General features: G+C 39.5%; 1 protein-coding gene across 2 annotated transcripts in view; it reads right to left on the reverse strand.

The window, feature by feature from the left end:
• Abca12 (ATP binding cassette subfamily A member 12) overlaps positions 1-27754 on the reverse strand; it is a 172620-nt gene that overhangs the window by 24898 nt on the left and 119968 nt on the right. The window contains exons 24-38 of one of the 2 annotated variants that reach the window (XM_021198109.1): positions 23676-24005; positions 22575-22644; positions 22355-22489; positions 21389-21544; positions 20301-20487; positions 17477-17695; positions 15945-16141; positions 15029-15189; positions 12723-12959; positions 11649-11799; positions 9161-9413; positions 8589-8675; positions 7596-7689; positions 2753-2880; positions 918-1005 (exon numbers count right to left, since the gene is read on the reverse strand). In XM_021198109.1, coding sequence (XP_021053768.1) covers positions 918-1005; positions 2753-2880; positions 7596-7689; positions 8589-8675; positions 9161-9413; positions 11649-11799; positions 12723-12959; positions 15029-15189; positions 15945-16141; positions 17477-17695; positions 20301-20487; positions 21389-21544; positions 22355-22489; positions 22575-22644; positions 23676-24005 — 2493 coding nt within the window. The remainder of the gene's footprint in view (positions 1-917; positions 1006-2752; positions 2881-7595; positions 7690-8588; positions 8676-9160; positions 9414-11648; positions 11800-12722; positions 12960-15028; positions 15190-15944; positions 16142-17476; positions 17696-20300; positions 20488-21388; positions 21545-22354; positions 22490-22574; positions 22645-23675; positions 24006-27754) is intronic. The other variant, XM_021198110.2, reaches the window with a different exon arrangement.

Here is a 27754-nt window from a genome sequence, read left to right on the forward strand (position 1 = left end):
AAGAAGAAGAAGAAGAAACCAGTGGGCTTATTTATCTCTATTAGGTTTGTTACTCTTCCAGGTTTGGTGAGAAGTGAGGCTAAGAGCCCACATTCCCATTCTCTAAGAAGTTGTGATACAGACATGAAGAAAGTGCAGGAAAAATAAAGACATTGTGAGACAAAAAGAATCACAGGAATTGCACACATTAATCCACCACACAGAGAGAACAACCACCCAGATGCTGAGCTCCGTACTGATCCAGTGCACTGAGCCACCCCTTTCCTTGACCGTGTGATTGAGAGTCCCCTACTCTTTATGCTTTCATAAAGCACGGGCTCCAGTGCTACTGTCTGTATTTCTCTTTCCTCATCAGTGATGCGCAGGAGGAGATGATTTCCACTGCTGAAAGGTCCATGAGTAAGTGAATGAATGAGTGATGAATGAATGAATAAGTGAATGAATGAATGATTACTTAACAGTGATGCACCAGAGATTAATTCCACTGCTGAAAGTTCTATGAGTAAGTGAATGAATGAGTGAATGAATAAGTGAATGAATGAATAAATTAATACTTAACAGTGATGAATACTTAACAGAGATTAATTCCACTGCTGAAAGTTCTATGAGTAAGTGAATGAATGAGTGAGTGAACAAGTGAATGAATGAGTGAGTGAGTGAGTGAGTGAGTGAACATGAGCTGAAGTTCTCCTGCAGATGGGTGTTTAGAGCTACATTTCTGATTACTACAAGAAGCACCATTGTGTACAGTTTTTGTGTGTGTTCTTGCTCTTGTGTACATGTGCCTCCTTAGAGCACATGTATGCGCCATGCAGAATTGATTTTGTGTGTTTTGTGTTTCTCACATGAGAGTGTTTACATATACAAACTCCATATCGCTATTTATATGACCTCCCAGAAGAAAGTCCCAAATTTACCTTAGCAAGAGTTCTATTGTCAGGGACAGCTGTCACATCAAAACGAAGGTCGTTAGTCAATTTCAGCCCAAAACTCCAACCTCCATATCTACATAGAGCAACAAAATTGATATTTGTTTTACTGGGTAAAATCTTCCTAAGTTGATCTAAAATATTTAAGTAGGAGTTTATTTTTCTTTTCCGCCCAGAATGCATAATGAAATAAATACATCCAGAAGTAGATAAATACAACCTGATATTTTTCTATTGATCCTTTTATCATATTTAAACTCAAGTGTATATCATTACTAAAGGCAAGTATCTCATGAACAAATGTACTGTCTGGGATGGTGGCTCATGCCTGTCATCTTAACACTCGAGAAACTGAGGCAGGAGAGCTGCTGTGAGCTCCAAGTCAGCCCGAGCCTAAGTTCCTGCCTAAGTAATAATTTTACTGACACATCACATTAAACAGTTACACATACGCAGTGAGCATTCTGAAAAAGAATGATATAATCTAAGTGTTTCCCCTTCCCATCTCAAAATTAAACATTAGAACACTTTAACATTCTATTCAGGTAATTGATACCAGAATGACCTAACTTATTATCTTTTTTCAATTTACTTAATTTCTCTTCTAAATAAAAATTTCCTAGATTTTTTGATTGGCTCTACTTCTTTTCCCTCTTCTAAGATGCCTGAATGTGAGTTTGACATGAAAGTTTATGGTCTTCTTTAAAAATTGACTTTAAAGTTCAAGTAATAATTTCCAGAATAGACTAACTTAGATATTTACCAAATTAGATTCAACTTAAATAATAGGACAGTGCAATTTATTCTACAATAACCTCATCTTAGATGAGATGGTGTAGAGATATAATTCAACACATGAATGATACCATTGCTTCTTAAAAATGTGGATTTTTAGACTAGTTTTTTCATAATAAATCCTTTTCTTTTATAATAAATTTACTTTATCATAAATTATTTGACTCTGTGGAACACCTGACATCTCTGAATATAGAAAACATTTGTTTCCACCCAAACCCATGTCTATGGAAATTTTTACTTGTATATCTGTAATTAGAAATGAAAAATATGAAAATATTAATAGTGGCTATGGATGAGTAGAAAGACATGCTTTTTTCTTCTTTAACTTATCTGTAACAACAATATCTCACAGTGAATGTGAAGAATTTATATACATTGAGGAATGAAAGAGAGGCAGAGGACTCACAGACACAATCTACATTTTGAGAGATTATTTTTTGTAACTCAGCCTATCACAAAAAATTCATGCTTTGAAACTCTAAGTAGATCCAATCCAGTCAATAACTTGTCTGTTGCTTTGAGAAAAAAAAAAGTACATATTCAACAATACATTTAAAGACCTTAAAAAGCTAGTGGTTTTCAGTTTGCTCAAATTAATCTTATTTTAGAGTCATTGCTTAAATTTCTAAATGTAGGGCTATGTATATAGAGCACAGTACTAAAGCATCTATGTTACCATATCAATGATCAGATCAATAATCAATCAATAAAATCGAAGCAATGATCAAGTTCACTATATAAAGAATTTGCGTTGGGAAGAGATGCCCCTGGGTCTTGCAAACTTTATATGCCCCATACAGGGGAACACCAGGGCCAAGAGGTGGGAGTGGGTGGGCAGGGGAGCAGGGTGGGGGCAGGGTATAGGGGACACTCAGGACAGCATTTGAAATGTAAATGAAGAAAATATCTAATAAAATAAGTTAAAAAAAGAATTTGCAACTATTACTTATACGGTTTCAAATTTGCAAGTCTGTTACCCTAAAACCTGGAAATCAATTAAATATGTTACAAACAAAAGCTTTTACCTTTTCTGTACAAAATGATTTGCGGTTGATATCAGATAATTTTCCATGTGTTTTCCAGTAAGGTTATAAATAACTTGGGAAGAGTAAGTTCTTCTATGGGGTGGAGAATAGTTGAATTTGGGGCATTCCTAGAAAATAAAATGATCAAGTTGAGTTCTTCCTGCCTGTCCTGTGTAAGTTACACAGACAATGTCAGTGTGTCCTGAGTTGCCCATTACTGTAAGGGATGAGGTGTGATCAGACTGCCCTTTGATTCACAGGAGGTTTGGGCAAGAAGACAACTTGTCTATTTGCCTAGAAATTAGAACTATCATCACTTACATAGAGCAACTACATGTGTTTAGGACTCACCCAAAGCTAAACGGAGTTAACAGATACAGCATTCCACAGTGTTCTGATGAGGTAGGCTTTTGGGGGAGAATATTAGAAAACAGAAACATTTCGAGTACCTTAAGAATTTACAGGGAATCTGAAAGGGATCTCCCTCAAATCAAAACCACTGTTATGAGAGAAAACTCTTCAAAACAACAGCAGTGAGTTGAAAGTTCACAGTACTTTTTTTTTTGCTACCTAACCTAGGAGTAAGAATTTCACTAATATATTGATTTACATAGAGATTCTTAAATGTTAGTTACATGTATATGCGTATTTAATATTTAAGAACAAATTTTAGGGTTACAGGAAGTAACACATATAGTAATGAGAGTTTTTGTGTTTGCCTGAACAGACTTCATTTAGAGCTTATGTTTTTATTTATTTATCGTTTATTATTTGGAATTTTAAGACAGGGTTTTTAGCCCAGCCTGGCCTCAAACTTACTATGTAGCTGAGGATTCCACTGAACTTATAATCTTCTTGTTTGTACAAAGATTACAGGTGTTCACTCCACCCAACTTCAAAGGTTCATGTTCACACACTTACTTTTTACACTCATAAGAGTAACAACCTAGCTCTCTTTGGATCCTGAAGTTCATTGCCATGATACTTATCCTGGGGAAAGTCTAGCACAATGAACCTCTTCCTTCCATCACTCACTCACACCCGGGCTCAGAGTTAGGGGTGCACAGAACACGTGAGATGTGTCTACAGACGGCTCTGGAAGGCCAAGAGTGAATATCACTGACCATCCAGCGGCATCTGCCTAAAAATCACGTTTCAGAATGGCATTGGCTTCTCAATTACTCAGAAGTGGTCTCCAGGTAGTCAGTGCAGCACTGAAGCTTTTTTTTTTTTTAAATCAAACATATAAAAACACCACAGGCATTATAAAGGCACTGCTTGATGGATTTTGACAAACTGGACAAACCCACATAATTAGTAACCTAGAAGACGTCAGAAGGATGTCGTTTCCCTAATTTTTTTTCTCAGCCTGTTTATCCTTTGAGTAGAGGAAGGCTACTGATTTATTTTGGCCACTTTGCTGAAGTTATATCAGCTGTAGGAGTTCTCTGGTGGAATTTTTGGGGTCACGTAAGTATACTATCATATCATCTGCAATTAGTGACAATTTCACTTCTTCCTTTCCAACTTGTATCCCTTTGAGCTCTTTTTGTTTTCTAATTGCTCTGACTAGGATTTCTGAGTGCTATATTGTATAGGTAGGGAGAGAGTGGGCAGCCTTATCTAGTCCCTGATTTTAGTAAGATTGCTTCAAGTTTCTCTCCATTTAGTTTGATGTTGGCTACTGGTTTGCTGTATATTGCTTTTATTATGTTTAGGTATGGGCCTTGAATTTCTGATCTTTCCAAGACTTTTATCAGAAAGGAGTGTTGGATTTTGTCAAATGCTTTCTTAGCATCTAATGAAATGATCATGTGGTTTTTATCTTTGAGTTTGTTTATAAAGTTGATTACATTGATGGATTTCCTTATATTAAACCATCCCTGCATCCCTGGGATGAAGCCTACTTGATCATGATGGATGATAGTTTTGATGTGTTCTTGGATTCGGTTTGCAAAAATTTTATTGAGTATTTTTGTATCAATATTCATAAGGGAAATTTCTCTTTCTTTGTCTCTTTCTTTGTTGGATCTTTGTGTGATTTAAGTATCTAATTGGGTAGTGTTCCTTCTGTTTCTATTTTGTGGAATAGTTTGAAGAGTACTGGTATTAGGTCTTCTTTGAAGGTCTGATAAAACTCTGCATTAAACCCTGGGCTATTTTTGGTTGGGAAGACTATTAATGATTGCTTCTATTTCTTTAGGGGATATGTGACTGTTTAGATCATTTATCTGATCCTTATCTAATTTTGGTAACTGGTGTCTATCTAGAAAATTGTCCATTTCATCCAAATTTTCCAGTTTTCTTGAGTATAGGTTTTTGTAGTAGGATCTGATGATTTTTGGATTTCCTTAGTTTCTGTTATGTCTCCCTTTTCTTTTCTGATTTTAACTTGGATGCTGTCTCTGTGCCTTCTGGCTAGGGTTTATCTATCTTGTTAATTTTCTCAAAGAACCAGATCCTAATTTCTTTGATTCTTTGTATAGTTCTTTTTGTTTCTACTTGGTTGATTTCAGCCCTGGGTTTGATTATTTCCTGAGGTCTACTCCTCTTAGGTGTATTTGCTTCTTTTGTACTAGAGCCTTCAGATGTGCTATCAAGCTGCTAATGTATGCTCCTCTACAGTCTCTTTTTGGAGGCATTCAGAGCTATGAGTTTTCCTCTTAGCACTGCTTTCATTGTGTCCCATAAGTTTGGGTATGACGTGGCTTCATTTTCATTAAATTATAAAAAGTTACAGAAGATGCTCCAACATGTAATAAGGATACATGCTCTGCTATGTTTATAGGAACCTTATTTATAATAGCCAGAAGCTAGAAAGAACCCAGATGTCCCTCAACAGAGGAATGGATACAGAAAATGTGGTACATTTACACAATGGAGTACTACTCAGCTATTAAAAACAATGAATTCATGAAATTCTTAGGCAAATAGATGGAACTAGAAAATATCATCCTGAGTGAGGTAACCCAATCACAAAAGAACACACATGGTATGCACTCACTGATAAGTAGATATTAGCCCAGAAGCTTGGAATACCCAAGATACAATTCACAGACCACATGAAGCTCAAGAAGAAGGAAGACCAAAGTGTGGATACTTTGATCCTTCTTAGAAGGGGAACAAAATACCCATGGGAGGATATACAGAGACAAAGTGTGGAGCAGAAACTGAAGGAAAGACCATCCAGAGACTGTCCCACCTGGGGATCCATCCCATATACAACCACGAAACCCAGATACTATTGTGGATGCCAACGAGTGCTTGCTGACAGGAACCTGATATAGTTGTCTTCTGAAAGGCTCTGCCAGTGTCTGACAAATCCAGAAGTAGATGCTCACAACCATCCATTAGACTGAGCACAGGGTCTTCAATGGAGGAACCAGAGAAAGTACCCAAGGAGCTGAAGGAGCTTGCAGGCCCATAGGAGAAACAACAATATGAACCAACCAGTACCCCCAGACCTCCCTGAGACTAAACCACCAACCAAAGAGTACACACCGAGGGACCCATGGCTCCAGCCACATATGTAGCAGAGGATGGCCTTGTTGTACATCAATGGGAGGAGAAGCCCTTGTTCCTGTGAAGGTTCAATGTCCCAGTGTAGGAGAATGCCAGGACAGGGAAGCAAGAGTTGGTGGGTTGGTGAGCAGAGGGAGGAGGGATCAGATAGGGGGTTTTCGGAGGGGAAACGAGGAAAGGGTATAACATTTGAAATGTTAATAAAGAAAATATCTAATTTAAAAAATTTCATAAGAAGAAGATGACAGAAGCCCATCAGTTCAAAAGCCTCCTTCTCATACTTCCTGCAAATTGCTACCACCCCCAAAAGATCGTAGATGTGGCTTTAGCCATTTATTTATTTATTTAGCTAGCACACAAAATAATGAGGGATTGTTGTTGTTGTTGTTAACTTAGACGAGGGAGTAAAAACTCTAAGTGGTAGGTTAGACTAACATTTAAAAATTGAAAAAAAATCTTTTTTTTTTTTTTGGATCCTTGTTCTTATAGTTAATAACTATCTTGCGTGGGAACTCCAAAATGGGATGTATTCACTGGAAATGTTTTTACTGTAAAATATGTAGTGAGATCAGAGTACAGCTCTGTGACATTTCTAGACTTCCTGCATGAGAGAAGAAGTTGGTGATCCTTAGAAACCCAATAGTGACTTTTCCTCAATAAAAAGAAAATTTATTTAGAAATTTTGAAATGTTCTCTCCTCTAGGATGCTGGCTTTGATACATGGGCTGTGTGTGATACATATGTAGTGACACAAACGGAAATCTTGAGCTTTCCCAGTTGGCTTTGCTGTATTAAGAGTTTAGGGATAACTTAGAAAACAAAGATCTGCACGCCTAAGATAAAGATAAAATAATTATGGGATAAATTTTAATATTTTCAGGAAATAAATGTTGATGTTGCCTGGTAACCCATGGAATTCCTTTCTAGACTTACAGGTGACTGACTTCCCAGCTAACTGTCTGGGCGACATGTTCACTACATTTTCAAATAATGACAGTTATGGTCACTTTTGTGCTGTGAAACTGAGCTTCCCAGCTAGAACAGAATTGAAACCAATGATTCATTCTCAGTCGCTTTGCACAAAGACCATCTTCTACCTCTGGAAACTTGTCTTGAGTCAGATTTGAAACAGTGACCTGAAGTTCAACATCAATATTTTTTTTTTGAGTGCCCAGGCCCATATCTTTTGAGCTACTAGCTTCCATAAAATGAAGTTATACTGACTGGTAACCTGGATAGACCTTTCAAGTTTTGTTATTTATTCTCTTCTTTCTTTTTTTTTTTTCTTTTCCTACTTTACTGGAACTGTATTCTCTTTTACCTGGACGTTGTCTGTACAGGAACAAACACCAAAGTTGTCAATAGCTTCTCCACTTGTGTTCCACTTTCCCAGATCGTCTTTCTTTAAACACTGCCTGGAAAGAAAAAAGATATTGAAGTGAGATGCGTGCATATGTGCTTATGCATGTTCTCAGCTTATAAATAAGTAGTTGGTATTACATTTAGATGTGTAGACCAGGGTGTGAGATTTCATAAGCTGATTGTGCATTGCTCTGGTTGTTTTGTTTGGCATTTAGTGGGGAATGGGAATTTCAGGGTAGTATCAGTTGACTAAAGAAAGTTAAACCAAAGCTCAGTGAATTTTCTCACTGTGGCAGGATGAGGCTGGGTGCTCTCTTTGTTCATTTCCATGCTTCTCATCCTCTCCACTAATGCACTAGAGTCAGGTTAATGCATGTTATGTGCTCTCTAGAAAGTTTAAACAAGCTATGCTATATATATATTTCCTAGGACATATACATTAGTGCCTATGGCCCCTACTTTCTTCACCAGGGCTCAGTAGTTAAGAGAACTTGCTGATCTTTCAGATGACCTGATTTGGTTCCCAGCATCCACATTGGTAGCTCATAACCACTTGAAACTCCAGTTCCAAGGGATCCAATACTCTCTTCTGGTCTCTATGGCCACAAGGTGTGCATGTGGTGCATTTACAAGCAGGCACTCACGCATACACATAAAATAAACAACAAACAAATCTTTAAAATCAATAAAACTGGATTAACAATATAATTCTAATGTTGTGATTGTAAAATGTAACAATACAAGAGGTGAGAAAAATGTAAGGAATCTAATGTTCATTATTATATATAGTACTATCAAGGAAAGAGTAAGACAAAAGAGGTAAAAAGCTATTAGATACAGACTTTCTATCAAGAGATTATCCTTTTCCAGCAAAGTTGTGCACAGACACTTTATGCATTCCTACACACACTTGTGCAAACTAGGATGCTGAGAAGAAGAAAGAAGAACTTACGAGTCGCTAGTATTCAAACACACATTGTCAATGCCAGGGAAATTCCAGAGAGCCGAGACCAGACCACTGGTGCTTGGATCAAAATTCCTGCAATATCAAGCAACAGGGACTCGTCAGTAAATCCATGTTTGCTAATAACCCTAAGATATGAATTCTGCTATCTACATGACTGCTTTTCCATTTCCTCCTTCCACTCCTATTTCTCTGCCTCCACCTGTCTCCTTCCTTTTTCTTGGGGTGTCAACTCCAGGCCTACCCATATGCTGGATGTGAATGGTGGCCCTGAGGTATACCCACCCTATAGGTGTACAAATCTATGGAAGATTCAGGCTGTGCTGCCCTGATGTTCACCTATGACATGAATTTAGCCATCATATGTGGTCTAAGTCTACCCACTAAGAGTAAACATCACTTTGACTTTATTTGTAGATACATGTAGATCCACTTAAGTTGTTAGGTGCAGAAGTAGCATTTCTTTAGCAGAATTCAGCGTGGTAGCTCCCAAATTCTTTATTTTATTTCCACTGACCCTGGAATCATTGTAGAAATGATCTTGTCAGAAAGTAACTCACGAGTAGAAGGCTGTCTGTTCAGAGGTGCCGTAAATGGATGGAGAGATCATGATCTCTGGGTAACTGTTGCTGGAATCTCTCAGTGTGCCAAGGCCCATGGCCGTGGCTACAAAGACGATGGGGAGAACGACCTGAGCAATGAGACCTTTCCAGTTCCGGCGGGTGTGGTGGAACCTCTTGATGAGAATAGCCATTATCTTCTTCAGTAAGAGCCCAAAGCCATCCAGCTTCTCGCTTCTTGTCAGGACTTTGTCTGAGTAAGGACAAGAGATTTAATGCGGTTCCAGGAAACCTCTGTAAATCAAGTCCTAATTGACTTCACAAACTGCAGGTGCATGGTATCACGTTGCATGGATGGCAGAAGCTTTTGTTTCCTATATTCAGACTGAAATCCATTTCTAGTATTGCTCTAAATAGCAGATACCCAAAATGTGCTTCATATATAGCTGGATTTAAGAGCGCTATGAAAATCGTGATTCACTAGCACCAGTTATAATACATACATACATATAGTAAGTTTACTAGGAAAAATTAAGGATTCTGAACTTTGTAAATGAGCCCTGTTCCCAATTCCAATGTCTCAATGCAGACCCAATATGTAATTACTAATTTTTATTATATAGAAACTGGTCTCATCAAGATTGAATTCAAATAATTTCAATAAAACGTCAGCCCAGTTTAAGAGCTGGTTCCTAGCACAGGCTATGAGTTTCGATGTTTCAGTGTCGGATACGAAATCCAATGAACTCACTCGAAGTGAAAGGAATGTGAAAGGAAAGCTTCTCCGAGACATAATTCTAATTCAACCACATATTCATACACTGTCTTTGGAAATTAGAAATGATTATGGCCTTTCGAGACTCCACATTCAGTTTCCATACAGGAAGCACTGAAAACTTATCTACTATGCTTCCTCTCTCTGAAATGCTCTCCAAGGCTTAAGAAAGTCTCCATTGCCTTTGAGACCCATGGAAGCCATGGTGACTGTTGCTGTTCAGTGGGGCTCTCAAGGCTAACCATTCAACTGCTTCCCCCAGAAGTAGCTTCAAATATAGCATTCTCGTCAGAGACCTGCCACCACACTTTTTTACATGTGATAGGACAACGGTTATCTGTCAATGCTGTGTGCGATTAAAATTCTCCATCACAAACCATGCAGCTCAAAAATCATGATCTCCATTTAGCTGATAAGGAAAAAAAAATACAAAGCTGCTTAATTTAAAATGAATTCCAATTAAACAGAGAGAACACGTTTAAATGCAAACTCATATCTCTGCAACGGGGAATTGTACAAGGAACTGAATATTTTGAGTTAATTAGTATGCTTTTCTGTTCCTTGAGAAATTACATGAGGATGACTTACAGGTGTGTCAAAATGCAGTAAATGGGCTGCCTCAAAGATAAAGTCAATGAGGGGAACATTCTAAATGAAGAATAATTTCAAATTATAGGGGAAAAGGCAGAGGCAAATACATAGAAGCAGATGACCATTTTCAACCAAAGCCCCCAGTTCCTCGGATTCCACAGTTTTATTCCCCAATAGATGATAAACAAGAAACTCGACAGAGGACAGATGAGACTCTAGTTCCAGAATTACACAAAGATCAGAGATGATCATTTCTGAGTTTTCGAGACAGGCAAAAACGTTTAATTAAAAGTTCTGTTCCTGGAGATGGTTCCCACTTTAAGCAAACGGTTGAAATGACTACTCCATATTTCATATATCATTTCACTATGTGCTTTCTTAAGTAAATCCTGTTTCCAGGGTAGAAATTAACTGTCAGAAGGAGACCAGGTGATGACAAAAGTTGCTTCTAAAATAACTTAACCTCTCAATGTTACATCAAAAATGTGATTTTTTTTTCCAAACTTCTCCTGTGTGAAGAGTTGAAGACGAAGCATTTTAATACAGATAGTATCCTTCAGGTCTAACTTAATCAAATCATAGACTTTACTGGAAACAAAGCATTTTCCCCCTAGAGTGAATCAGAGTTGGGAAGATAGAGGCTGGCCCTCACCTTTCCCTGCAAGGGATGATTTTTAAAAAACACAACTTTATTTTGGATGATTTTGGTTCCACATATATGAACCTAATGACAGGGGGCTCCTGACTAAATAAACGTGTCCATCCCTGCACAGCCCTGATTGCAGGAAGAATCATCACCTGTGAAGCATGCCTCTGAAATCCCAGAAAGTCACATCCAGAGAAGCATTTCTGATGAACAGAGAGCCCGGTCCCCATCACTTGTCAAAGGTATTCCCCAGGTTTCCCAAGATTTCACTGCCACTTCCCTTTGGAAAATGAGAATTTGATCTTCTGTAATGAATATTCTGTGTGTTGAAGGATGCTTGTGTGTATTGGGATTGCTCATTTAAAGAGAAATGTTAAAGTTGAATTCCACAAAAGGACTAAACATCTGCACGTCTATTTTCCCCCAGTTATGTCGTCTACAGAAAATGAAGCAAACCCTGCACATAAGGTTTGTACCGTCTCTGTCAGTGAAGTTGCTGCTGCTCACGGACAAGTCGTCAGGAGTTAAGGTACCATTGGCACTGGGGTTCCCAACTTTCCTCTGTGTTAAGTGCTCCAGACTCATATCACTACTTTTTTGAGAATCTTTTGTCAAGTTCAGGAAGACCTAGAAAGAGAGGCCAGATTACTTCATTACCATAAAAGATATGCATCTCTTAAGGACCTCGGTTTTGATTTTGAGTTATTATCTCACTTATTAGGACAACTATTTCCAACTGATATTAAGAGAATATAATATTTTTTATGTATAAAAGATGGCCACTCATGTTTTGGATGAAAAGTGTTGGAAAAACTATTTTCTTCTCAGAAATCAATCTTCTGTTAGAATGGTACTGAGAATTTCAGGCTTTGGTGAATCTGTGACCTAGTTACTTAAAAATATTTACCTTTAATTAGAAAAACACCTGCACATATTTTTCTAAGGGTAGAGAAAGTCATATGAGCAGCAATACATAAAGTAGTGGTGGGGGCAGCTGGAATAGGGAGAGAGCTCACTCAGTACAGTATCATGTGACTGGAGGCCCATTCCTAGATGCCACATACAAAAGTCAGATTCCTAGTGTGCACTTGTAACTTTGGCACTGGGAAGGTGAATATAGGCAGATCCTTGGTGCTCAATGGCCAACCGGTCTAAGCTTCGGTACAGGCCAATGAGCAACATTGTTTCCAAAAGCAAAGTGGACAGCTCTAAAGAAATGGCTCTAGGTGTTGTCCTATGACTACTTCAGACATGTGGACAAAAGTGCATGTGAACTCCTGCATCCACCTGCACCTCTACACGTACACAAACATGGACCTACACAGGAGTGTGAGAGGGACAAAGTCTAGAGGCATGATGATCCCCTATGTCCACAGTGCTGGGTTCCATTTCCAGCACTCTAAATTCAAAAATAATTAAATAATGAATGAATGAATCAATCAATCAATAAGTAGATACATAGGTAGATGGATGGATAGATAGATAGATAGATAGACGGACAGACAGATACATGGGTAAATGGGGCAAGCAGTAAAGAGATGTCTACCTACCTCTTCAACAGTGGTGTCTGAAATGCCGTAGCAGCCAATGTTAAGTTTACCCATGCCCTTGTCCAGTGCTCTCAGGAGTGACAGGTAAGCTCCTGAGACTTTAGTGCTGAATGGAGGGAGCACATATACAAGCTCTCCCCCAATATCCTCCTTGAGGTAGGCTTCAGGAAGGTGCGACTGGATCATTGCTGTCACGGCCACTGTGTCACAGATTGCATTTGTGTCTAGATTTGGACTCTGTGGACAAAAGGGAAAGTTACACAAGCTCTCCGGAGTCAGAGTACATGCCATCCCTCCAGCCATCCCATGTCCCACGTGGAGACTTAGAAGCCACACTCCTCCCAACTGTATTCTCCTTCCACCCCCCACCTTTTCTCTCATGCTTTAATGCAGTGGCGGTTTTGAGTCTCTGTGGCTATTGCACATATGCCATGCTGTGGCACGTGTGCCCCTCAAGGTCTCTGTACCCAGGCAGCCAACGCACCACATTCTCTCACCAGCTCCAGCCCACAGCTTAGCTGACATTTTCCACTCCTGTTTTATTTCTGTCTACATTTATAGAAATAAATATTCTATGTAATTTATCATTGACTAATTGATAGTGTGTTAAATAATTTACACATTGAGCACAACATCTGAAATTTCACATTTCATCAAGCCCAAAGTTCATGCAGCCAGAACATGGAGTTTATATTACGAATTCACTGATGCAGCCCCAGTGCCTAGAATAATGATTGGGTACATCAGTCAGCACAATGTCCTCTAATATATGAATTTCTAAATGGAATGATAAATTGTGGTTATTTTGTTTTTGAAGCTCAAGGATAATTTTGCTAGGGTTTAAAAGAAAATATAGTATAGATTAGATGAAAATCCCAACAGCCACTAGGAGGGGAATGGAGAAAAAGCCATGCCTTTTCAGTTAATCAATAAGGTAGAAATAGACGGCTTATTAAGGAAGAGAGCTTTATTAAAATGAGTCCTATTGTCTTCTTGCTATTCCCATAGAACAGTGCGTGTCACAAGTCTCACCTAAGAAGCAGTTGATAACTAATTCAGGTACCATCACTTGATCATTGTGCAGAGAATAAGAGACTATGGAGTATTTCCTCATGAAAGGATACAGGTACAGAGACAAAATTTAGAGCTAAGATGAAAGGATGGACTATCCAGAAACTACCCCATCTGGGAATCCATCCCATCATCAGTCACCAAACCTAGATACTAATGCACATGCCAGCAAGATTCTGCTGAAGGGACCCTGATATTGCAGCCTCTTGTGAGGCTATGCCAGTGCCTGGCAAACACTGAAGTGGATGCTCACAGCCAGCTATTGGATGGAACACAGGGTCCCCAATGGAGGAGCTAGAGAAAGTACCCAAGGACCTGAAGGGGGCTGCAACCCTGTAGGTGGAACAACAATATGAACTAACCAGTACCCCCTGAGCTTGTGTCTCTAGATGAATATGTAGCAGAAGATGGCCTAATTGGCCATCACTGGGAAGAGAGGCCCCTTGGTCTTGCAAACTTTATATGACCCAGCACCAGGGAATGCCTGGGCTAAGTAGTGGGAGTGGATGGGTAGGGGAGCAGAGGCGGAGGGAGTATAGGGAACTTTTGGGATAGCATTTGAAATGTAAATAAAGAAAATAATAATAAAAAAATAAAAAAAACAAAAAAGAGACTATGGAGTATTTCAGCCATAAGTGATATATATATATATATATATATATATATATATATATATATATATATATATATATATATGTCATACCTACCATGAAACTGCTAAGGGAATTTCAAGGAAGAAGGAGCAGAAAGATCTTAAGAGCCAGTAGTAGTGGATGACTCTAAGAAAACTGTTCTCGGGACACAACAGGGCAGCTGCACATCTGGACTCACAGTGGTAGGGACAGTATGCATAAGACCCACTCTAGATGCAGCCAGACACGGTGGCAACATGGGGTTGGGGAGATGACCACAGCATTCCATCACTAGCTAGGAAGGACATACTCCCTTTGTTCATCCTTTAGAAGGACATAATTTTGTACAGTGGCCACCACGTGGGAAATTACCGGCAGCTTAGTACGTTTTGGAGGTCTAAAACAGATCTACTACATCAGATGCTCTCAGAAGGGAGCATAAATCTGAGGTTTTTACACAGCACACTTTCTGAGATTTAAGAAGCACATAAGATTGCACACTGGTGAATCTTAACAATGAGTTAGGTTGGAGAGACTCTGTCTTCACTTTATAGAAACATTTACGTCATTACCCCACGTTGCGGTGTGCTTTCTCATACAAACCTTCTTCTTGGTGAGTGTGAGGTGGTAACCATCCCCAAAAGCCTCCTTGAGGTAAAACGGTGATCCACAGCACCGGAGCCCACCGCGTTCCAGGAAGGCGATGCGGTCACTCAGCACTTCGGCCTCATCCAAGTGGTGTGTCGACAGGATGATTGTTCTTGCTTGAAAATACAATCAAGAACAATGGAGAATGAGAAATGAGAATTCAAGGCCCCCCCCCCCCACAGACCAGAATCAACAAGAGCAAATCCTGGGGTTTCTGGGACAAGGGTGGCGTTAATTGAGGTGTGTGAACCTCCATAGCGATCAAAGGGAAATTCCGAAGACTGCTATTAAATATATCGGAGGGGGTCTGATATGTAATTTAGCAGCAAGCAGGTGCTCATCAAGCTTTACAGCTAATGTCCTTCATTTCCTGTGGGCATCAGCTCCTTTCTTCTCATTCACCAGAGTTTTGCCTCTGTGGTTTCAGTGCTCTCTCTCTCTCCTCTCCCTCTTGCTCTCTCTCCTTCCTTCACTATAAAAAATGGTAATTTGAAAGACTTTTTGAATATTCCTCTCTGATTAATCTACTCCAGTCTGATTACTTCTCTGCTTCACATCCTGTTAGCACTTATTTGGTGTGTTTTTGGTTTATTTTTATTTGTGTACGTTTGATATCTCTAATTAGACTCCATGCTTCTCTAGGCAGACTCCGGTAGGCTCCCAATAAGGCTGGATAAATTTAACTCATAGTGAGTACTGGAGATGTATTAACTAATTGACCCAGAAATTTCACCGAGAAATCTTAGGAAAAAATGATCTCACCTCAGATATTTAGAAGGATTATATACAGAAAAGCTTCAACTTGACTTTGGGGAGCCCTGAAGGTAGAGTTATGACTGTCACATGGAGAAGTTGTGAAAGTTATTCATACCAGTTTTGTTCTTGGATATGACATCCCATATACTTCGGCGAGAACATGGGTCAACTCCAGTAGATGGTTCATCCAGAATCACTACCCTCGATCCACCAATGAGAGCTATGGATATGGACAATTTCCTCTTCATTCCTCCCGACAATGTTCCAACTCTCTTATGGCGATGACTATACAGTCCAGTGTCTTTTAAAGTCCTTCAAGAAAAAAATAGTGAATGGTGCTAATGTGTGCATAATCAGTGAATACATCTTCAATGAAGTGCAATACAGTTCTGAAAACATGAAATGATTTATTGTAGTTTGTCATCTAATTATTGTCATAAAAATAATTAATACAGTATGAACTAATCAGTAACCCCAGAGCTCCCTGGGACTGAACCACCAATCAAAGAAAACACACAGAGGCACTCGTGGCTCTAGCTGCATATGTAGCAGAGGATGGCCTAATCAGTCATCAGTGGGAGGAGAGGCCCTTGGTCCTGTGAAGGTTCTATGCCCTAGTGGAGGGGAATGCCAGGGCCAGAAAGCGAGAGTGGGTGGGTTGGGGAGCAAGGGGAGGGGGGAGAAGATAAAGGATTTTCGGAGGGGAAACTAGAAAAGGGGATAAGATTTGAAATGTAAATGAAGAAAATATCTAATGAAAAAAAAAAAAGAAAAAAGAAAAGAAAAACCACAAGAGAGTATATAGCCCACTTGCTTAGAACATTGTACTTTTTGTGCCAGATTATGTCATAGAACAAAGCAACGAATAGAAATAAATCTTTTTTCATAAAGAGATTGTTTGTACGTGTGTGCAGAAGGTGAAGAAAATCCTACGATAAGCATAATCTCAAGAACATTTATAATATAACAAGTGGTAATCAGCACACAATTAATAAAATAAAAAGTCAGATGCAATGACTGGAAAGTGTTCATTTGGCCAGGAGTCTCCAAATGGCTCTCAGGAAGCACATGGTAAGTTAAGAAAAACAAAGAGAAGGACTTGTGGCAGAAGTCAGTTGTGGATAGTCACGTGTGTGAGTAGGCTTGTGTTCACAGAGCAGAGTACATGGAGAATGGGAAAAAAATGTAATCAGATGTGGGATGGAGGTCATGTCATGTGTGGTCAGGTAGGCCTTGCTAATGATTTTATGGGATGTCATACTAAGTGTGACAAAAGCCACTCAAGGGGAGGCAGGAATGATGTGGTCTGATTTGCAGCTGACAATGCTCACTCTGACAGCTCGCTGATAAGAATCCATGACTGGGGAGAGTAAAAGCAAGAAGTCCATTTAAGAGGCTGTGAGATGTCATGCCCAGGCAGAAATGAAAACAAAAGATCCAGGGCAACATACAAGGCACCAAAGCAGAGTTGAACAGTGCGTGTATAATGGTCTGGAGAGGATAATAATGCCAAATGTATATGTTATCAGAAAGGTAGGAAGCAAAGCAAAATGCTTCCCATGGTTATTGCTACCAGAGCTTGCCCAACATGGTATATGTCCTTGGGAGAGCTTAACCAGTCGTGTTCTTATTTTTGGACTAACTCACCTTTTCACCTCCTCATGGAGCTGTTTTTTGGTCCAGTGAGGGACTTTGATGGAGCCATAGAGGAGAAGGTGTTCCTTGGTGGTAAGGTAGCTGAACAAGACGTCATGTTGCATGCAGACCCCCATGTTTTTCCGAACAGTATTCAGGTCTGTCTTGATATCTTTTCCATATACAAAAATGGTCCCCGCTGTGGCACCAAACAGCCCAGTCAGCATGGAGCTGGAAATGAGGATGTGAGAAATTAGGTATGGACCAATCACTCAAGCTAGACAGCAAGACTAAGCCTAACTCATAAGCTGGCAAAGGAAAGGGGGGGTTGCAACGCCTCTCTTCAAGCGAAGTCGAGCTGTGAAAGAAAAAGGCATTAAGAAGAAATGAAAGGCCGGGCGTGGTAGCGCACGCCTTTAATCCCTGCACTCGGGAGGCAAGGGCAGGCGGATTTCTGAGTTCAAGGCCAGCCTGGTCTACAAGGTGAGTTCCAGGACAGCCAGGGCTATACAGAGAAACCCTGTCTCGAAAAACAAACAAACAAAAAAAAAAAAAAAAAAGAAGAAGAAGAAGAAGAAGAAATGAAAGAAGTGAAACTGACTTTTAAGCTTCCAGTTGTTTATGCTGCTGTGTGAACACTACATGGTGGTGGTGGTGGTGGTGGTGGTGGTGGTGGTGGTGGTAATGGTGTTAAAGCTGAGGGGCTTTCCAGTTGAAGGGACACTCTTGCCTTGAACTTATTGTGTTTCCTTGGAATCCTATTTATATACTGGCAAATCTCCAATTTATGTCTCCGGACAAGGTCCTATCACTTACACCCAGATGTGTGCTGTGAATCCAACAGACAATGCTGCATCTTCATCAGATGCCTTACAGGGTCCTCGAACTGACTATGGTCTGCCCATGATACTAAACGCTTTTGCCTCTATCATTTGCCGATAAATTAATATACTGTTTGTACAAAACTATATTTCCTTTTCTTTCTTTATCCTTCCTTCCTTTCTTCCTTCCTCTCTCCCTCCTTCCCTCTTCCTTCCTTCCTTTCTTTCGAAAGTCTTCAAAATATTTTTTTCTTTTTGAAATGGAGCTCAAAAATTAAAATGTCACTTTAATGTACCAAATCCATTTAAAAACAATATTGAGTCAGGCACAATGGCATGCGCCTCTAGTCTAGCTACTTTGGAGACAAAAGTCAGAAGTCATGTTTGCATCTTTGTCTTTTGGTTGTACCATCGGCATGTGGTGCCACCAGGGGGCAGCAGCCATCACATCACCGCACACCTGCTTCTTGATCCTCCTTATCTCTTTTGGTCTCCACAGAGCCATTCTCTATATAATGGTCAAAATACTTTTACCTAGAAAACTCTCAACACCTTTCAAGTGATTAATCAGTTGGAAGTTATTTAGAAATCATCTCCTCCCCATCAGAGCATAATCCACAAACGGTCTAGAGAAGGACCAGATTTCTCACCAGTCTCTCATAGTCCTACATAATGAATCAAGATAGTGTGTAACTTCCTCATGACATCCGTTAAAATACAAATAGCATGTTTCTTTTTGATATTCAAAGGTTTACATATAGACTGATAAAATAGGGCATTCTCAGCTGAAGTTATAACCTCATCAAACACCTTCTCTATCTCTTTTCTCTCCCAGCCTCTTATTTCCTATTGGAAAGTGTACTTTATAAGTGTTCCATTCTAGAACGCCAGCCATGGCTTTTAACAGGTCGTATAAATAAGCGACTGCCTGTTTATTCTCATCATGACCTTCATTTGTCTCTAGGTATTCAGAAAAATATATTGGTGCCAGCATTTGAGCAGTCACTGAACCTACTCAAGATGATTAAAAACAGAATGTGGACTAAGTGAGACATGTCCTTAAGGGCTTGAGTCTAACAGCATCTTCACACTGATGGCAAATCTGCACTGGCAAACACACAAACTATGAAATAACCTAAGAATCCTAGGATCCCAGTCCCCCCCTTATCGTGACACAGGACGGTCAGGCGGGAGACAGAGCAGCTCGTGGGCTGCTTTTGACCTTGACCGTGTATGATGCTGATGGTTCTTTGTTTCTCCACGAATCAAGGCAGGACAGATGGTGCTCTGTGTTCAGGCTAGGGTGAGCAAACTCAGACTCATCCCTGGCCTGGGTAGAAATACAAATAAAGATGGACACACTGACCATTGTAGCAGCACAGATCCCAGACCAGGGATGAGTCAGAGAGCACATGCGGCTTGAACAGAATGGTACTGGTGAGCCCTACCAACAGCTCCCGTCTCAACATGCACCTCTGTGCTACAGAGTGCGCTGTGCTTGGCAGTGATTCTCAACCTGTGGGTCTCGACCCCTTTGAGGGGGGGTTGCATACCAGATATCCTGCATATATAGTATTTATATTACGATTCACAACAGGAGCAAAATTACAGTTATGAAGTAGCAATGAAATAATTTTATGGTTCGGGGGGGAGTCACTACAGCATAAACAACTGTATAAAAAGGTCATAGCATTAGGATGATGGAGAGCCACTGATATAAGACATGCCAAGAATACTTACTATCATCTCAAAATTATACTGAATTAAACATTTTAAGGCACATAGGCTAAGCCAGAACTAAATGCAGCAAATAAGCCTATCCCGTGCTAGCCTAAGATGGACTTAGAGCTCAGTGTGGAATCGCCGGGATAGATTTCATTTCATTCGTGGACAAGCTGAATCGTGTGAACCACAGGTCACAGTTGTTCTGCTTTCTTCTTTAAGTCCTTAGTTTATAAAAAGCTATTGTTCATTAATAATACCCTACTTTGACATTTAGTTGAAAAATAACATACATTGTTGTGGTTTTGCCAGCTCCATTTGGCCCCAACAGTGATGTAATGTGCCCTTCGTAGAAGTTCAGATTGAGGTTCTCAACAGCTGTTTTTGAGCCATAGGTCTTTGTGACCCCGTGAAGGGCAACTCCAACTTGGAGATCTTTAGGTTCAGGTTCAATGTTGGAGGGAAATGGAGAGTCAGGACCTAGAGCAACCAAGAAAAGAGTTGTAAGCTCTTAAGGAATTAATAGAGCTGTGTTAGACTTTCCTTTAAAACCTGGAGATTATATAAATATGATCTTTAAGTTTAAAGAGTTAAGAAGCAACTGATTTATTACATTCTCTAGCTTCCTTCTGACCTGCTTACAGAATGAGCAGGACTACAAAACCACATTCTCTAGAGTTTATTATACCAGTCTTCTCTGTTGGAACAAGCAGTTCCCAAATGCAGTATCATAATTTTAAAGTCTCTTTTTTCCCCTCCACAACAATCTTAAATATTCAAAAGATAACCCAGAAGGTATGTTCTCTGATTGGGAAGGATATTATCAATTTATGAAATAAATGTTTCCAAGTGGTGGTTTTACAGTATCACAGTTTTCTCGAATCTGTGACTTACAGAATGCAGATAATTTTCCTATCTACCTTTTTCAGGCATCACCATGACACCACTTGTACAGAGAATCTTTATAGAGACAATAGCATCACCCCAGGTCACTAAGGCACTCTTTTTCTCACACCAGCTGTGGGTTATGCTACATTACCCGTTTTTGTTTCTTGGTTACTCCTATGACTGGCAGCAGATGGCCAGAGTAAGGGATGCGGACTGTGGGCAAGGAACAACATTTTTCTCTGCGTGAGTCTAACTGGACCACAAAGGGATCTACAGTTTTGGCTTAATTAGCAGCATATGCTAACCAACTGAGATAATGAGCCCAGAAGAAGGCACAATTCAGTCCCCGTAAGGATATAAACACATATGTGTAGACATACTCTCTCATGACTAAAGGGACGATAATTTTATCATTTGGAAAAATGTAACTAAACCCACTAGTTATGTAATTTTAGTGTCATTTCTGTTATAATAGTACATGCTATTGACCTACTTGTCTTACTGGCAGAAGGGTTGGTGTTCTGCATCATGATATTAGTAAACATTAGGACACTGCTTTTCTCATGCTTCACCTCTGTGCATCCAAAGCGCTCTTTCCAATAGGAAGGAAGGATGGGAAAATACCATGGAGCCGCCATTCCGTATGTCCCTGTGATGAGAATACATTAAAAAGAGCGATTACTAACTAAACAATGAAACCCTGAATGGTTCAGGAAATGATTTCATTTTGTGGAATACTATATAACTTCAAAGGGTGAGTTCAGTTTACAAACTAGCGCCAAAAATATCATCTCTTTTAAAAAGCAATGTCAGTCAACTACAGTTATAAATTGGCTCATTTTTAAGAGTACAGTTGAATAATTTTTGTTCATTTACAAAATCAAGCATCACCACCACGGTCCAGTGTTAAACTAATTCTGTATCCCCGCAGCATTCTCACAGGGTCCCATCCCTTTCCATATTCGTTGGGTCCTACCCCAGACCCACACCAGCATTGATATGCTTTGTCTCAAGATAGTCACTTTTTAAATAAACATTTTGTGCAAATGAAAGCATAGAACTTATTCACCCATCCACTGAAAATGCCCACATATCAATAACACTTAGTGGGAAAAACACCTAAACGTGTTAGAAAGGATAACTGCTTGAGATCCAAAGAGGGAGGTCAGTCTATGTTGTAGAATGCATTTCATTATCCCTAAAATTAAGAGACATAGGTTTTGCTTCTACTTGCAAAGACTAGTTGGACCTGATACTATCCCACAATTTTGAATTTACTTGTCTTTAAAGGGACAGTGAGTCAAGAGACACAGCAACAAATTTAACCTGAACAATTTGGCTAATTCAGGGTTTTATTATACCATTTCAGAGATTAGTATGGCCAGCCAACTATTAGTACATGCATATTAGCTGACTTACAGCGATGACAACCACAAGAAGCATTTGTGCAGGCTCCTACCTGGAAAAACATTCCTGACATACCAAGCAATAAAGAAATAAATGAAGGAGTCGGCTAAGATTAGACAACACAGCCAGCCAAATGAGGTGGTGTCATCCTGAACAGGGGATTTGTACATATTTTCCCACTGAAGACCTAGAAATTGAACACAGGTGTTTATTCTTCCTTGGCACACAGCACACTTAGAGATAAAACCCTACTCTAAAGGAATTGAACGTACCAACGCCTTGTTCTTCATAGCGTGCGATATATTGGCTTGCATAGCTGAATGCTGTCGGGGATAGCAGGCTCTGGGAAGAAAATGAACAGTGGTGATCATTTCAGCAGATCTCACCCAGAAGGCCTCCAAATGCTCAACCCATTAGGCTTATAGGAAAGATAGACCTCACTCTCTAAGTCTATTTTAAAATACTTAAGTCCCTTGAAAAAAATTCTACAAGGAGAGAGAGAGAGAGACAGAGACATACAGAGAGAGACAGAGAAAAAGAGGAAATACTTGGAGCATGCCTTTTAACAATCCAAAATATATGTTTAAGCTTATTAAATTATGCTCAGAAATTCATAAGGTAGGAAATTACAGAGTAATAGAGTGTGAAGATTCAAATTAAATGATATCAGGGCCTGAAAGTATTCCTAAATTTATTTCAGGTGATACAGTCTTAAGTAAGAATATACTAAAATATTTATTGGTTGAATATTGATAATCACTACAAATTATAAATTTAAGTTTTATTTAAACCTAGAGCAGTCAGTGTTGAATTCAGGTAATTCATCAAGATCTATGTCCATGAACAGAAAAGCCTTACTATAACGAGAAATGTCCTGCTTTCTGAAGATTAAATTCAGTCATCTTAGTTCTCAGTTTAGTACTTCTAAGTTAGGAAAAAGCAGAAAAGAATTCACATTTGAGTATAGGCTATCAATGCCTCCATCACTGTTCCTGCTGGCTGTGTGCTCCTCATGAAAACGATGCTGGCTTTTTATACATGAGAATGGTTCTTACACAAGAATTTCTGAGATGTTTAAGGATTCAAACCAGAGAAGTCAGAATTCTTGATGAGCTCTAAAAACGTGGCAGTTAATATGTTTAACTGAACCAGAGCCTAACAGCGTCCCTAATGGTTCTAGAAGCTATGGGGTGGGGGAGGGGGAGGTTTCCTTTCAGAGTAGAGAGCAATTAGAAAAGCCATTAGAAGAGTTAAGTATATTTTGCTATTACACTATGTTTTAATTATATAAATGAACTTTCAACTTGAGGATATTCATGAACTAAGGGAGGAAAGTATGTCACACAAGGGTGCACTCCAACCAGTGGACTTACCATGAATACTTTAATAACGTAGCTCAACTCATCCTCAACTGTAACCAGAACAATAAATGGAAAAAAGGCGATGACATAGATGAGGCTTCCAATCAGAGCTGCAATGTTGGTGTTGTTGAAGAAGACACTGATTAGATAGCTCATGGCAATCACTGAGAAGCTGTAGTCTGAGAAGTACAGGAACAAAATGAAGCCATTTGTCTTGGGAAGAATATTGCCAAACTTGAGGATAATGATGAGGATCGCAATGGTGACCAGTAAGAACCCGATACTCTCTATAAGCCAGGCAAAGAAATGGCTGCAGGAGTTCACGCCCATCATCTTCATGTACTGGAAGAGGAAGGGAGAGTTAGATGCTTCTTCAGCTGATACCCAAGTAATGATTACTTCTGTATCATGATAAAATGTCTAAGAGTCTCCTCTTATATGGAACTATGCATGTGAATACCTTATGTGAATTCTCTTTGATTGCTAAGACTTTTTGTATCAGCTCCTCTTGGATTTTATGCTCTCAGAGTGGCATCCCAACACAGACAATGATGTTGTTAGAGAAGACCCTCTTACTCATAAAAACATACATTTCTAGGACCAGTGAGGCAGCTCATCAGACAGGTACTTGCTTGAATACCTGGTGACCTGGATTCCATACCAGATCTTAGAAGATGATAAGGAGAACCAACTCTTGAAAGTTGTCTTCTGACCTTCACAATGTGTGCCTGCTTGGTGCCTTTCTCTGTTTCTCTGTCTCTCTCTCTCTCTCTCTCTCTGTCTCTCTTTCTCCCCGGAAATAAATAAATCAATACTGAGCACTTGTTTAGGTACAGAGGTCCTGAGTTCAACCCCTAGCAACACACATCCACACATCCACAAATATATGTACATACATATATAAACATATACACACACACACCTCTGTATGTACATTACAGTTGTAGCTTTGAAACTGGTATCTAACTGACTCCCCTAGATCAAAGTGACTTAGACTAGGACATAAAATTTATGGTGTCTCCTCTATTATTTTACAGCATGAACTTGACATTTGCTTAGGTATAAATATTTCAGCCTGGTTAAAAAGCCACACATAGTTTAACTTCAAGTAGGGATTGGAATAATAAAAGTCTATATATTTTTAGTAAGTCTTGATGAACAATATAACTATTGCATCTGTTTCGTGAGAGAAACACAATAGATATTCTTATTATTTAAATGTGACAGTTTGAAGGCCCTTTGCCTTTTCTGTTAACCTCCTCAACCCTAACATCAATGGACAGACAGCCTGTGTCAGTCTTGGTATATATAACAAAAAGGCAGTCGCACGCCCACGAACTGAGGTATCTGAGATGCTGTAGGTCAGTTTCTCAGCTAATATTCTTTTCTGACTCAGTTATATCCCCAGGGCAAAGACATTCCTCTGGAGACATTCTAACTGATAAATATCTGCTTTTGCACAAATGCAAAAGAATCTATTGTCCACAACACCCCTTTAACCCCCAGTAATCCTAGATTTGGTACAAGTGGAACACTGGGGGAACCTGGACATTCTAGCTTCCAGCTTTAACAATTTATGATTAATATTAAGCACATACACGCTGGGCAGTGGTGCCGTACACCTTTAATCCCAGCACTTGTGAGGCAGAGGCAGGCGGATTTCTGAGTTCAAGGCCAGCCTGGTCTATAGAGTAAGTTCCAGGACAGCCAGGGCTACACAGAGTAACCCTGTCTCCCCGTCTGGAAAAACAAAAACAAAAACAAAAACAAAAACAAAAACAAAAACAAAAAAGCTTATACATTTAATGCCCCATTTTAAAATTAATAAAATAAATGTTCCACTAACAGCATTATAGTCCAATGTTTTTATAGAATAAATCATTTTTAATATACCTCTCTTAATACTGTATGGAAGAACAATAACCACAGTAATATTGCACTGGGTATTTATTGTATAAGCCAATGTAGCAGACTTTACCTTCTGATTTTTTTTTCAACTTATCACATTTGATAACTCTGCTTGCTCTTGTTACCATGGAGACAGCCACCTGCCTGCCAACAGTCTAAACAGTGGGCCTTAAGCTAATCACCACTGAGAAAAAGCCTGTGACTTCTCTTGACTTTGTCCTCTCCCTCACCTTCTTCTATCCCTCCTCCTTGGCTCCATCCCCTCTGCAATGAAAATTCCATCTGTGTTTCTAAGGGTATGGGAAGAGGGAGACAAAGCACAGAAATTTCATCAAGCAAAGATTTACCACAAAAAGTTTCCCCTAATTGCAAGACTTGTTTTTACTGAAAACAAACTCACATTTTGATTTTTCTAAAAAGAAGCAACACTCACTCATTTTACTCCAGAAATTCTCACTGTACTTCTCACCCAGTTTAAGGAAATTATTGTGTCAGTTTTGATGTCTACACTTCAGAGATGCTTATCAATCCCAGCGTGATTCTGACGTGCAAGCTCTTTTTATCTGCCTGGGTGTTATTCGCATTTTGAGATTTAATTACTTATGGATGCTTGAACATGACTAATTGGAACACACATAACTAAATTATTTAATCTTATGCGGCCTGGCCTATAAAACAGCAACAATGACAGGAGAGAAAAAATCCCTCCCCCTTCCAACTGCAATCTGAATATGAGCAAGAAACATGCTGCTATATTTTCTAAGGCGACATCGAGGTCATGAAATAAAGAATACATTATATATTTAAACATGCTTTTCTCACCTGGTGACCAGCCATCCCAATTGAAAGTCTTTATGTTTCTAGAACATTCTCTTATCTGTAGACTTATTAAAAGATAATTTGGCAAGCCTCACAACTAGCAATAAATGTGCCTATCACAATAATTAGGAGCCTTTTAAACTCAAGGTGTGATTCTTGTCACTAAAAGCTGATACAACTTGGAGACTGGTCATTTCACTTTTCACAGAAACAGACCGAGTTGGGTTCTTTCTGAAGGAATCACAGCCGGACACGCTGGCATGAAAGTTCGGTGCAAAACTTTAGGATTTCACGCCACGAGGACAGCTGTACTCGTAAGAAGAAAGGGCTCTGAGACACACAAGTCATCCATAAATCATCCGGAGTGGCTGCCAACATCGTGGTAACAAAGAAGACCAAAGTTATGGATGGAAGATGGCCTGCGGAGAGCGAATGGCTGCTCTTCCTTGATGCCATTGGTTCCTCCTCAAAGTGGCAGATGTCAGATGCCAGCTTACTAATCAAAGAGTCACTTGTCCCAAGCCCCCCTCACCTGCCAGTGCAATTCATCAGTATCTGTTAACCGGAAAAGCCTGGTACACGGTGGTCAAAGCTGGCCTACTTTACAACAGTCACTAAGAAAGATTCCCAAAGAATTTGTGGGAACATGGAGCTACACTCCTAAGAGGCTTCTGCTCAGAGGCTAATGCTGATGGGGAAAGGGAAGTCACAAATATTCATGGATTTGCTGGCCAGAAGTGCCATCCAATCAACCGTAGGCCAAGCACTAAGTCATTAGGGATCATTTCATTTTAATTTTTAAAGTTAATTTTAACAATAGATTTTAAAAATTTTTTGTAAAATTAAAAAGAATGTGACAGGCCGGGCGTGGTGGCACACTCCTTTAATCCCAGCACTCGGGAGGCAGAGGCAGGCAGATTTCTGAGTTCGAGGCCAGCCTGGTCTACAAAGTGAGTTCCAGGACAACCAGGGCTATACAGAGAAACCCTGTCTCGAAAAACCAAAAAAAAAAAAAAAAAAGAATGTGACTATTATTGGGGATGTTCCATATTCCTGCAGGAAGGAATGGGCATGTTATGAAAGCATAGAAAAGGTATTTGCTATGAAGCCCTATAGTACTGAAGACTCTGTTCTTTTTGGTAATAACTCATAGATAGCTTGGGTTGTCTGTCTGAACTGACAGGGAAACTCCAAAATTCTGTCTCTAGCTATCTATAAAGTCCTAACAATGGATTCTTGGAACAATCTGATACAACTAGTTCTGAAAACACACACACACACATGCACATACAAACACACACATACACATACAAACACACACATACACATACACACACACACACGCACATGCACATACACATACA

This window comes from Mus pahari, chromosome 5, assembly GCF_900095145.1.
Source record: "Mus pahari chromosome 5, PAHARI_EIJ_v1.1, whole genome shotgun sequence".
NCBI classification, from domain to species: Eukaryota; Metazoa; Chordata; class Mammalia; order Rodentia; family Muridae; genus Mus; species Mus pahari.